The 13716-nt window shown below is 36.2% G+C and overlaps 2 protein-coding genes across 2 annotated transcripts; one reads left to right on the top strand and one right to left on the bottom strand.

Moving 5' to 3' along the window:
* Positions 1-5: 5 nt before the first annotated feature.
* On the bottom strand, positions 6-8915 carry Obe (activating signal cointegrator 1 complex subunit obelus). Its single transcript, XM_083035185.1, has 8 exons — positions 8607-8915; positions 7433-7582; positions 7031-7122; positions 6643-6791; positions 6294-6539; positions 908-6205; positions 449-797; positions 6-362 (listed from the first exon to the last, which is right to left on the bottom strand). Exons 2-8 carry the CDS (start codon positions 7570-7572, stop codon positions 274-276), a joined length of 6363 nt encoding a protein of 2120 aa, XP_082891311.1. The 5' UTR covers positions 7573-7582; positions 8607-8915; the 3' UTR covers positions 6-273.
* A 23-nt stretch (positions 8916-8938) lies between these two features.
* Positions 8939-12341, top strand: Sccro3 (defective in cullin neddylation 1 domain containing SCCRO3). Its single transcript, XM_083035186.1, has 4 exons — positions 8939-9462; positions 9832-9998; positions 10305-10612; positions 10777-12341. Exons 2-4 carry the CDS (start codon positions 9914-9916, stop codon positions 11374-11376), a joined length of 993 nt encoding a protein of 330 aa, XP_082891312.1. The 5' UTR covers positions 8939-9462; positions 9832-9913; the 3' UTR covers positions 11377-12341.
* Positions 12342-13716: the final 1375 nt, after the last annotated feature.

Below are 13716 nucleotides of genomic sequence, written 5' to 3'. Positions count from 1 at the left end.
ATATATTGTTTCATAGACGTGTAATAAAATTATGCAAGAAAAAATATACACGTGTTTCTAAATACACAACTTGCGATAAATATATGCCCTAATTACATTTTGCACATACCTACAGCTTACCTTTTTCACGTTATTTCAATATACATATTAACAAAGTTTTATAACTTTTTCTTCATTCTCTGTCCTTATATTATCAATATAAAAAGATTTGCAATAATTGAACACAATATCACCCGTGTTTTGTTCAGTCTTAAGTGTTCGATTATTAAATTTTTAGCATGTTACGTTTAAATGAATATTATATTGTTCATCCAATCCTATGTAGCAATCAGATATCAAGAAGAATGTTAGTTTCGTCATTCCTGAAAAAAGAATTTCAATTTTTTATTTTAAAAAACTCGAGAGGAAAAATACGAAATTACAAATATATAAAAGTTGACAAGTTTACCCAAATTATTAGGCGTAGTAAATTGTAATTGGTGATATCTTTGCTGACTATTTATTCCAGATACTCTCTTTAGAGCCCACAATTCTTTGTTCTGAATATCGCCCAATATCAAAAACCAACTTTCGTCTTTTCCCTTTAAAAACATTGGACAGTGCGCTTTCAAAGTTTTGGAATTATTTATTCTTTTTAGTCCAACGATTAACGTATATTCTTCATTCGGTCGAACAATAACAGAATCGACATTATTTTGCTTCAATGTTATCTTTTGTTTTTCAGCGTTGACATTCCGAGGACTTTCCAGCATCAAATCAACGGATATCATCGGCATATCGTTAATTACTTGATGTATCTAGAAAAAAGAAAACATCATGATATTGACTTTGTAGTATAAATGTAATATTTTTTATATAAATAGACAGTGAGGAAATTGATATCTTTCTACAACTATAATTCTATTACCTCGCGTATTTGTTCTTCTGAATATTCTTTGCACAAAACCTTTGCGAGTTTGTTATAATTGTTATATGTTGTAGAACACAACTTTGGGAGAGCCATTGATAATGATGAAAACAAATGCAAGTCTTCCTTTCTTATATGTGGTAACGTCGTGATTGCAGATTCGTCCACCCATCGTGCCTGAATGATCATCTGAAATAGTTGCATTATCCTCAACGTGCTCGTTAACCAGCCACGTTCCGCGACCGTGTCGATCATCGCCTGTATTATTCTGATTGCTTGGTCGAGCACTGATTTCAGATCAGTGTTATAATCCGTACACGGTAATGGCAACCTCGAGAAGTGCGCTTGCAACAGAAGAAACGCTTTCGTGTGCGGAGAATCGTAGGTATACTGATCCACGGAGTATCGGCACATATTCGCCAATTCCTCATTTAATAATTCCTCGTTATGTCTCACAGGCAATTCGTTATATTCGTACGAGTTACAAAGTATATGCAGATATTGATCCACGGTCAAGTTCTCTTCTAGTGATTGCGTAAACATCAACATCGTATTATGCGATAAATAATAAAACGATGCTATCTTTCCCATTGGCAATGAAACTAAAGCCTGCTCGTCCTCATCGTAGCCAATGCAATGTGAATCCATCAGCGACTTTACGGTTATCTCTACCAATGTTGAAAGATATTCATTGATATGATCAGGTTCCAAGACGTCCAAGTCGTAATACTTTGGATTCTTCATCAATCTTCGGAAGTAGTATGTCCATGTTAAGTAATCGAGAAATTCTTGTTTAGTCTTGATGGTGCCGGCGACGATTTCGGCATTAATGTGATCGGGCAATACTGCCATGAGATTAGATTCCACGGGGAACGGTTCGTACAGGAATTTCTTGTAGAAACTCTTCTTTAAATCGTGCACCAGAACCACCGCCACACCGGAATTATCGAACTGCGGTCTGCCAGCGCGTCCCATCATTTGCAGAACATCCGTTATCGGCATATCCACGTAACGCTTCAGCTTGCCATCGTAATACTCTGTGCCCTTTATCACCACCAGATGAGCAGGGAAATTAACGCCCCAGGCCAAAGTCGCTGTGGTGATTAATATCTGTATCCTATTATTGACAAATAACTCCTCCACGGTTCTTCTATCCCTGTCTTGGAGACCTGCATGATGAAGACCAATTCCGAAGGCGAGCATCAACTTCAAATTCGAGTCCTTTATATTCTCCAGAATGTCGCTCATCTGTTCCTCCGGCATATGTAACCATTGCTTGGGATTATTCTCCGCTGCGAGATAGGCGATTAGATCCAGGGCGGTCAAACGCGTCTGTCTGCGGGAAGAAACAAATACGAGAGAAGGACTGGTGGGCGCATGTTGCCTGATCGCTTGGAAGGTCGGTCTATTCATGGTCGCCATTCGCGGACAATAATGTTTGCCGGGAAATCCGCTGATATGAACCTCCAGCGGGACGGGTCTCACGGACGGCCGGAAATTGTAGAGGCCCATTTCATTGATGCCGAGCCAATTGGCCAGGTCTATCGCGTTGGCCAACGCGGTCGAGAGCCCGACGATTCGGACCTTTTTCTGCGTGTGCGACGATATAAAGTTGGTCCGTGAGATGATCACCTCGAGCACCGGTCCGCGATCCTCGCCCAGCAGATGAATCTCGTCGATCACTATGAGCGCCACCTTCTTCACGTAGCTTCGCGTCTGCCAGCTTCGACTGATACCGTCCCACTTCTCAGGTGTGGTGACAATCACGTTCGCACCGGCTATGATTTTAATGTCTGGCGACACGTCTCCGGTCAACTCCACCACTTTCTTGCCTAGACGTGCCTCCAGCCGCATCTTCCAATCGTTTATGCGTTCTCTAACCAGAGCTTTCAAGGGCGCTATGTAAACGACTTTCTGATCGGGATATTGCTTGAAGACGCGGAACATGGCAATCTCCGCTGCGATCGTTTTACCCGAACCTGTCGGCGCACCGAGTAAAACATTGTTGTCCGTGTGATACAGGCAATGAAAGATCTGCGTTTGTATCGGATTGAAGTGAGAAAAGTTGTATAGACTCTCGAAGTTCGGATCCTTCAAAGCGGTAATCGATAACGGTTGCAATTCCAACAGATTTGTGTGCGGCGGATGAGTCTCCGGCAAGATAAGATCATGAAAGGACAACGGAATTGTGATCTCGCAATTAAGCCAGTGATCACTCGTGGCTTTTACGAGATACTGAGTCGGTAGTGGCTCGGACAACGGTATAGTGATCACGAGTTCCTGGTCGAGATACTGCCAGACCATCTTCTTCGTCAGTATAAAGTACTCGTGATGATAAATGAAATTATTATCCGGATCCTCGATCCATATGTAAAAGGCCTGCGAGCTTTTTCCATGAATCTTGTCGTTCCAACGAAACTGCGGAATCAGCTTGAGCCGAATTCTTAGGATGGTGCGCGTAATAGGCTGTAAACTGTATTCTATGTTTAATGCGGGCAATTCGTCGCAGCACTTTTTCACTAGTATCGCTGCCCGTTGATCTCGCAAAATATTGCCAACTTCCTTCACATCCATTTCCTGCAATTGATAAATGGCGAAATTTCGCTGCTCGATCTTGTCGATGATCTCCATAGATAGGCAATCGAACTGACGCAACGGCGTGAAGAAATTCCACTGCTGAGCCTCGAACATCTTCGCCATCTCCAGCAGTCGTCCCGCCATTATCGGATTGTTCCGTCTGAGCATAATCTCGAATAGTGCCCTGATTATCCTCACGGTATTCTGCGTGACGTATGCCTGATCCGATATCAATGACGTGGTGTTCACGCGAATCCTGGACAGATACGTCTGTAGTAATATATTGACCTTGCCGTGGACATTCTCCACGCCGCCTTGTGGTGCGATCTCGCAACGTCTCATCAGCTCGTCCAACTCCTTCATCTCGTCTTCCCGCACCTTGAGCTGGTTGAATTCCTGAGCGTGCGTGATCATCGCTAGAATCTCCGCTTCGGTCATGATATCTTTCTGTTGTTCGTTAAAGATCTCAATCGTGTCGTACTTGAGATAATAGTGGCTCGCGATACGTCCCAAGTCGGTCGTGCTGAGATCACCGGAGCGCATATCGTACCTAATCATCCGTGCCTTGTCCAACGCCTTCGCGGCGACATCCACGAGCTCCTTTCGTTTCTTCTCGAGATAGGGATCTTCCTGGAGAGTTTGATAAACCATGCCGTATGTCTGAAAGTTTATCTTCATTCGTACGAATAGATAAGTGTAGCTCAACCATTCAACCGCTTCCGGCACATTCGATATTGTGCCTAACGCTACCTCGGCGTTCAAATTATCGGCCAGATACGTGATGAAACTGCTCTCGATCGGTATTTGATTCGTCAACAGCGATAGATAGTGAGACAACTTGTTGTACGACGTGATAATGACCGCATGACCCGATGTGTCGAATTGCGGCCTACCGGCGCGGCCGAAGATCTGTAAGACGTCCAGGATGCCCAGATCCACGTATGAACCATGCTTCGAATCGTAGATTTCGGTTCCTCGTATGATGACTGCATGAGCGGGCAAATTCACACCCCACGCCAACGTGGCGGTGCACACCAGGACTTTGATTAGACCGTCGGCGAAGTATTTCTCGACCAGGTTTCTATCCGAACGCAACAAGCCGGCGTGATGTATCGATAATCCGCTATTGAACAATTCACCGAGAGACTTGTTAGGCGATTTGGCAAAGGCCTTGTTCACGTGCCTCGCTTGTCCGTCGGAGAGAAAGTATTTAAGCGTGTCGTTCTTCAATGCCAGCTCTTTTAGAACATTCGCAGTCCTCACGGTGGCGTTTCGCGCGTGCACGAATACCATGACTTGATGACCTTGACGTACCATCTCTATAACGTTGTTGTAACACACGAGATCCATATGGTTCATTTGTTGCAGCGGTTTGACGGCCTTCACGCCGATAAAAGTCTGACTGAGGGGCACCGGTCGGAAGCGATAATCGAAGTAGAACAGTCCTTTCTTAGGATTGACGTGGAGAAATCGCGCAACGTCCACGTAATTCGGCAACGTGGCGGACAGACCGACTATCCTGATCATGCTTTGCGATGATTCCACCTGACGCAGAGTTCTCGCGACCAGTGCTTCCACCACGGGTCCTCGGTCACCGTGCAGCAGATGCACCTCGTCGATGATTAACAATCTCACGATACTGGTGAGGGAGATATCGCCTGTACCTTTTCTCGTAACGACGTCCCATTTTTCCGGCGTGGTCACTATCATTTGAGTCTGTTGAATCTCCTGTTTGGTCAGTTGCATATCGCCGGTCAACTCGCGAACGCATATGCCGAGAGGGCCGAGTCTCTTGTTAAAATTGGCCGTCATTTCCGCCGCCAAGGCTTTCATAGGCGCGATGTAGATTATTTTGAATTGACCCTTCTGTAATTCTCCGTCTTGAATGTTCTGCTTCAACTGATGCACCACAGTCAACATTGCCACGTTTGTCTTTCCGGCTCCGGTCGGCGCGCAAATCAGTAGGTTCTCGTTGGTGTTGTACGCCGCGTTAAAGACTATACTTTGGATTTTATTTAACGACTTTACGCCGTTAAAAGCCATTTGACCAATTTCGTCCAGAGAAGATATTAATACGGTATCTATGTTAACGTTAACATCTTCTTTTTTTGGTGCGGGTATGTGCACTTCCTCGCAGAGTTCATTACTATCTCTTTTAACATCTTCCGCTAGCAATAATTTTTGTCCCGACACAAAACTCGCTGTATCATTAGCTTTAGAATCAAATACAAATGGGTAATTTTCCTGCGTGCCTCTCTTCAATGTATTTTTTTTAGGAAATAGCGGTGCGTGCATAGCTGTCAATGCCTCTTGTCTCTTAAGTCGCAGTTCCAGCGGAACAAATTCAGTTTCCTCAACCTCCGATTTGACGTCTCGTTTGTTCGCCATTTTGGTAAATTTTTTCTCTTCTTTACGTACTTGTTTACATAACTGCTTTTCCTCTTCGGATTGTACAATCACTTGACCACTAATTATAGGTCTCTGCACAGTTGTCTGGGGTCTCTTGGGTACTTTTGAACACGAATATGTCGATACAATGGCCTTCTGATGTTCGATAATGTATTCAATAAAGTCTAGATGTTCGCAGCCTAACATATCAAATAACTCTGCTTGTATATTTTGAGAATTTTTCAACTTTTCTATTATTGCCGTTATGAACTCCTGGTATGACATTGCAACTTTGCAATTTTTTAATCCTTTTGTAAATGTTGCTTTGTCAAACTGCAATTAACAAAATGAAAAAAAGTTGAAAAAGATTAATTAATTTAAAAAATTTATTTATTTATCCATATCCATATCTTTTACTCACTACAGATTTCTTCTGTATTGAAGATGTAGTATCATGTATCATCATTGTAAATTTATCAGTACTCGAATTTATCCCTTGTGTAGACATATTGTGAAGTCCACTGGTGTCAGGCCACATAACTTTTGCTTGATTATAAGGAATACTTGCACCAAAAATACGTGGATTGAAAGCGTCCATATTTTCTTTAGATTCTGATAATAATGTTATAACTTCCTCATAACATTGCTTTTGAATGTTTGCGACTATCTAAATAGAATTAAATGATTAGATAGTATAAAATGATTAGATAGTAAGTGACATAACATATATCAATTTATATCAATATAAATTATGGGAATACATTACATACTCGCATCATTTTCCGTGCAGATTGATATGTCAGATGTCCTGCTTTTTGTCCAAGCGTATCATATTCCTTTTTTGTAAAATTTTCGGTTTCGATTAATAAACGTAATGCATAAACTGTGAATTCGTTTACAACATCTGAAGGAGTAGAAACTATAAAAAAATGAATAAAAATTACAAAGTATTTAGTAGTTAGTACTTTAATAATAAAAAATTAGTATTAAATATAATGTGTTACTTATATCTCATAATTACATATTAAAAGTACAATTAAGAACATAAGATATGTGAAAAAAATAGATTATTTCATTAATTTCAGAAACTTAATTTGGAAAATTACATTTGTTAAAAATAAAATTATGTTTTATCTTTATTACTTATTTAATACCCACCTAAAACTTGTTGCACAATTTCTTTCAATTCTAATAGATGTACCATAAGATTATCAGATGCACTTTTGCATATGTCATGCCAATCAAGAGTGCTATAATATATAAATATGTAAGATTATAAAAGTGTTCAAAAGCTGTGTAATTACTATATCTATCCTTTATTGTAAAACTATGCTTTTATGCTGACCATAAAAAAAGAGAAAATAGGCAATTTTAAAATCTTGTTTTACTAATTATTTTAGTTTTTCGGATTAAAACATTACTAAATTAAAATGAGAAGGGGTTTATATTTATAAACTTAGTAGATATGGCTTATATATCATAAATATCCCAGAAGAATTTTCTATACATTTTCTATAAATACACTCAAATATAGAATCTTTTTTTAATTCTCAAATTTACCTTTTTAATTCTTTTGCTCGTTCTTGTCTTTCTTGCCTTTTTCTTATTAAATCATTTGGTTCAAGGTCTAATGTTTCTTCTCTGCGCTCTAGAGAAGTAAACATGCGCAAGGATCTAGTAATACGTGCTAATTTCGGCATTGTGTACTACCTGTTGATCAAATTTAATTTAATATAAAATATAACACACATAAATATATACACCCATATGTCATATATTTTATATATGTATATATATATCTATAAATCCATATATGTATAAATATCTTTTATATATGTATATATATCTGTTCCAAATTGATGTAAATAGATGTAAATTTGGACAATAAGTAATATAACAATTTTTTTTTTAAGAAATTGATTAATTCTTTTTTGTGCCTTCAATCAGTCATAAGTTTTCTTACAATTATTGTAAAACAATTTTTTTTTTTTTTTTGGGGGGGGGTATTAATGTGCCGTCAACCAAGAGAACTGTAGTGGTTATATTGGCACTGCTAAAACAATTATTTCATATATAGATAGGTTATGAAGATAATCAAATAACAAATTATATAAAATAGATGACAAATTATAATTGTGGATCTAAATTTGAAATTGCATCAAAACACAACCTTTTTTGATACAATTATTTGCAATACTTGTTACAAAAATTTTGAATCCTATGGCTGATATCAGATTCTAATCTAATTGTAAGATTGCAATATGTTACCTGGCTGATATCAAATTAGCCTAATAGATATAACTAAATAACATATAAATAATTATTATATATAAATAGCGTCAGAGAAACATTATATTATTTTTATAAAGATACAGAATCATAAAATTGTTGCAAGATCTGATATATATAACTCTGTGATATCTTTTCGAAAGTCAGTGTATTACATGATATAATGCAATATGTATGCAATACTGTGAAAAATGGAGTTTGTCAAAGAGTATGATATATTCTTTTTACATGTATATAAAAATATTTTAATGTAAAGAAAAATATTTTAGAAAAGTATATATATGTATAAAACGATGAATTAAGTTACGAAGGGCTATCATTTCTCGACATTTAAGAAATATGTATCTTATAAACGTCACGGTGACAATTATTCATTGATCTACAGTTTTCGGGCACCAAAATGCATTCGTTAATTAAATAATAACATTTTCATTGATTTACATACCGAAAAGGAATTTCAGTAACAGAGACGGTGATCGTCAATTATCGAAACAATGCAGAAACAATGAACTCCTCGATTTCCATAGCATCACCGGATAACCTAACGACCGATCGCACTCTTGGCGACTGTCCACCGTCACGCGATCTCACCTATTCGAATCCGCCATATTTACTTTCTCATTGCAACGTGATGACGAGTGCCAACGTAAGGCAAAATAAACACTAGATTCAGACACTAGAAACACTAGGTGGCGCTATTTTTTCCCCCAGGTCGGTGACGTCCCGCGAGACGAAGGAATGTCTTCGCTGCGGTGTTTTCACGGGACGATCGCTCGGTGGTGGTGAACGAAGTGATGAACGTGTTGTGTCGACTGCTGTGCTCGGGCTCGCGGATGAACGCCGTCCACCTGGAATGAGATCGTCGTCGTCGTCGTCATCGTCACCGTCGCCGTCGTCGACGTCGCGCGGTCGCACGGGCTCGCAGCATCGTCGCAAATGACGCAGACTCGGCTGCCAGGCCGAATCCTACCTCCGGCCGTTCGTCTTCGCGTCAGGGAAAATGTCCGGGGATATCGGGAGTAGCGCGGCGTCCTCCCGTTGATCTCGCGATTTTTTTTGCAGAAAACAAAAACGCACGCAACATATATATATATATATATATATATACATACACATACATACATATATATATATATATACGTACGTGCGACACGTCCGGGAGCATCCCTCTGCTTTTATCTCCCCCAGCACCCTGTGCGAGGATTCGACGAATGCGACCGAGGCAGGTCTTGGTTCGAGACTGATGTTAGATCAACGCGACGCCCGGATCGGTCGAAAAACCGTCTTACAACAACAATAAGGTATCGCCTATTTCTGCTTCTCCCATTCTTGATTAACGATTTCGTGACTCATTCCTTACTCTCGACGGAATCTGACGTTTCGCGAGATTATTCTTTTACGCCTTCCCCATGAAATCTTGTTTTGACAGGTACTCGACGCGTTGAATCGACGAGATTTCTTAGATTTACGAACGATAATGGTGAAATTCTGGTTCTGCTTGTTATCTTATCTTCAACGTTATAATATGATGAATTTTCGTGTTGATACATTATCTAAATGTTATGCGTTTGTTTATTGAATCTGTTAATAGCATGATAAAAAGCAAAAGTATTGAACTTAATATAGACCGAGTGGTAAAAATAACAATGACGTATATTGTCATTCTTCAGCTTTCCATCAAGACTGCCAAAGTAAGACTGAATCACTGATGCATAGGATAATCATCTTTGATGTCAAGTACGGTCAGCATCAATGGGAAACTGTTTCTCGTGCTTCAAGGTGCCACTTTCACCATCTACCAATACCGATCAATCAATTACATTGGAGCATAAAGACGGTACGTTCAATGCTACTACATTGTTGTATAAATATATATATCAATCAATTGTATTAATTACAATTTATTAATATACCTATATCATAATCATACTTTATATTGAATACTACAAAATTGGCAAATAAGCATCCAAGCTGCTTATTATTTGTGAGACAATATTGTAAAAATTTTTTTATGTAATTATATTCTGCATTTATTGGAAACTGCTAAATAATAGATTATTTAATTGTACATGTATTTAATTTTCAAAGTATAACTGCTCTTTTATATAATTTTATAGAATCAAAACTTTATTATATTTTGCAGAAACAATGGAACTCAGAGGTTTGTTCCCAAATTCTTGCCAACAATCTGGTTCTTTTGTGCCTGAAACACACATAAATGGGAATAGAAAGTCTATAAGTACACTATCTACATTTAATAATGTAGGCTCAGATAATTGTGGATCTGTGTCTAGTGTACAAAGTAATCAGCGCTTATCGCGAGGATTTTATGCGCGATTACAGCCATTAGGACGATCTAGTACATCATCCGGTCTTAATTTAGCTACTGAACCTAAGCAACAAAAGGAACCATCAGAGAGCAAATTAAATGCACTTTTTGACCAATATAAGGTACAAAAATATGTTAATTTTCTGTGTAGAAATATATAGATTATATTATATAATATAACAAAGAAAACATTTATGTAAAATATAATAGATTGTTAATATAATAATCTTGGATTATATAATAATTTTATAATATATGACTAATATTTTATTTATTTATTTTTAAGGATAATGATGAAGATATGATATTAATGGAAGGCGTGGTGAGACTCTGTAGTGATTTACAGTTAGCACCTGAGGAATTCAAAGTTCTCGTGCTTGCATGGAAGCTAAATGCAGAGCAAATGTGCCAATTTACACGCCAAGAATTTGTCACAGGATTAAAGGCTATGAAGGTCGACAGTATACGTAGTATACAAGCACGATTGCCTGAGATTGTTCAGGAATTAACGGTCAATAGTGATTTATTCAAAGATCTCTATCGATTCACATTCCGATTTGGCCTCGACGTGACGTCTGGTCAAAGAATTTTACCGGCTGACATGGCAATCATCCTTTGGAGACTTGTTTTTACAATACGTGAACCTCCGCTTTTGACGAGATGGCTTAACTTCCTCAAATGCCATCACATTCGGGGAATACCTAGAGATACTTGGAATATGTTTCTAAACTTTGTCGAAAGCATTGGCGACGATCTTGGTGCTTACGATGACGCAGAAGCATGGCCAAGCTTATTTGATGACTTTGTGGAATACGAAAACGACCAAATGAACCAAAATATCACTAAAGATGATATTATGAAAGATACTTCTATCGATAAAGCTTAATGTTCGTATTTTAAGAAAAATAACAGTGAAGCAGAAAAATATTGTCTTAAATCTAACCTTTGAACAGGATCGTCATCGAAATGACATTATTCTAAAAATGATCGACTTTTTATTCTTATTCGTACAATCGAAAGTTATATTCTTGATTATTACTTTTTTAAAAGATCTTATGTTTGTTGATATTTTGTTTATATTCGGTATTCTTTTTCCTAATGTAAATATAGACAATTTATTTAATGTAATATTTAATTATATCTTGTTTATATATATATATATATACATATTATATGTATTTATACATATAAAAGATACGTGAGAAATCTCCGTATTGTTAATTTTAACTGGCAGCAAATTATATATTCTATATCTTTTTTGTAAGAACAAAGTATACATTTATTATCACAAAGTTGTATTTTTACATTTTGTTTAACCATAATATAATCTAATTATTATGCATAGCTGCACAAGATTACTGCTTTCTTTCACAAGTGATATGTAGAAACAGTGCATCTTTAAGTTATAAATATTGATTTTTTTACATAATCATCATTTTACATAAGAATCTAGAAAAAGATATTAAAAAATTATCAAAATATTTGATATAATAAAACTGCAGCTTTAAAAAAGACAAATATTGCTAATAAATAATAATCAAACAAGAGTTAAATATTGAATATATGGAAAAAATGATATTGATCTAGTAATAAGTAGCATTAATTTTTTTTACTTTATTGATATAATAATATATGTATCTGTTATTATAGTTTCTCTTCTAATTTGAAATTTTAAGCAGCTAAAGAGAGAATTTTTATCAAAGTATCAATTTTATGTATATAATATATAAAATTACTTGATGTAGAATAGATAAAAAAATTATCTGTGCATTATTCTAATAATTTTGCGAATATTCACATAAAAAGAAAATATTTATTAAAAATATAACATAATTCTGCTATAAATTCTGTGTTTAAACTAAAATTTTTTCACAAAAAAATTTTAGTGAACATCTTGAGAAGATTCTGTTCAAAGGAATTTGTGCAGGGAAACATGAATGTAATTTTGCATAAGGACAAGTTTAGAAAGAATTCTCACAATCCAAATTTGTGATACAATGTATATAAGTATATAGTCTCCAATGCATCAATATTTCTTACATTTTTTTAAAATACTGTTAAAAAAGCGAACAAATGTAAAAAAGAATGAAATGTCTCGTACAAAGATTTAAAAAATTTCCTCTGACTATATATATATATAAAATTAGGATGGTGTGTACATGGCGTTAATTTGTTCAAAAAACTTACATAAACATATTTACCACATATTTATGTGACGCGATATACTTGCTATAAAATTTCGGTGCAACTTTAGCATTTATCACAATATTACAAACAATGGAAGATGTATGAATATAATTTTAATCGTTTTATTCGTTTTTTAACTTTATTTAAGGGAAAAAGAAAGCCTTGATAACGTGCTGAGAAAAGGAGGGATGTTAGCTGAGTGTTAGTACAGTGAACAATGATACGCAGTGACTTGTAGATTATTAAGAGAAAATGGAGGCCCTTTTTACATTTTGCGAGCATACGAGGTTGTCTATATACATGTATATAGTGCCATGTCTTTCTGAAACAACAGGGAGATCTCTATCGAATTAGTATTGAAAGAAATTAATGGAAAATCAAGATATTGATGGGTTCAACAAGAAGATATATATTTGTACTGCGATCTTATCTCTATAATTTTCTATCCCAATGTGAGCCTGAATGAAAAAGAATCGACATTCTGCGAGATATTTTCAGAAGTATCGTGCTTGAAAATGTTCACCGTCCTTTTGTCCGCAGTACCTGATACAACAGGTACAATATATAGATACCAAGGCTTGAAAGTACGATTTAGATTTTAAAATGATGCTTATGCAGAGGATTTGATGTGAAATATATATATCGCGCAATATACGATATATTTAAATTACAACTATTATTTATATATACATATATAAATGTGGAGTGATAATCTATTGCGCTATTATTGAATATTTATTTATTTATTATGTTTCACGCGGTAATCTTCCAATCATTTTTTTTTTAAATAATTTAAAAAAATGTCCTCTCTTAAATAAGTTACATTGTTATATTTATTCAATCTTGTATATAAAAAAATTTGATGACAACACTGATGAATTTATATGTATTTATTCTAAAATTAAAAATTTCCTCTGTGTTAGCATTACCTATCAATTAAAATTTTTACATTTCAAATATACATATATATATTACTCAACAGACGCACACATGTATTACTAATATATATTCTTGCTTTCTATGAATTGAACAAATGCTT

The sequence above is a fragment of the Prenolepis imparis genome, unplaced genomic scaffold, assembly GCF_030444845.1.
Source record: "Prenolepis imparis isolate NDT839.2.m4 unplaced genomic scaffold, iyPreImpa1.0 SCAF_3, whole genome shotgun sequence".
In the NCBI taxonomy this organism is placed as follows: Eukaryota; Metazoa; Arthropoda; class Insecta; order Hymenoptera; family Formicidae; genus Prenolepis; species Prenolepis imparis.
Note: the sequence above shows the minus strand (reverse complement) of the source record. Positions and strands in the feature narration are given on the sequence as shown.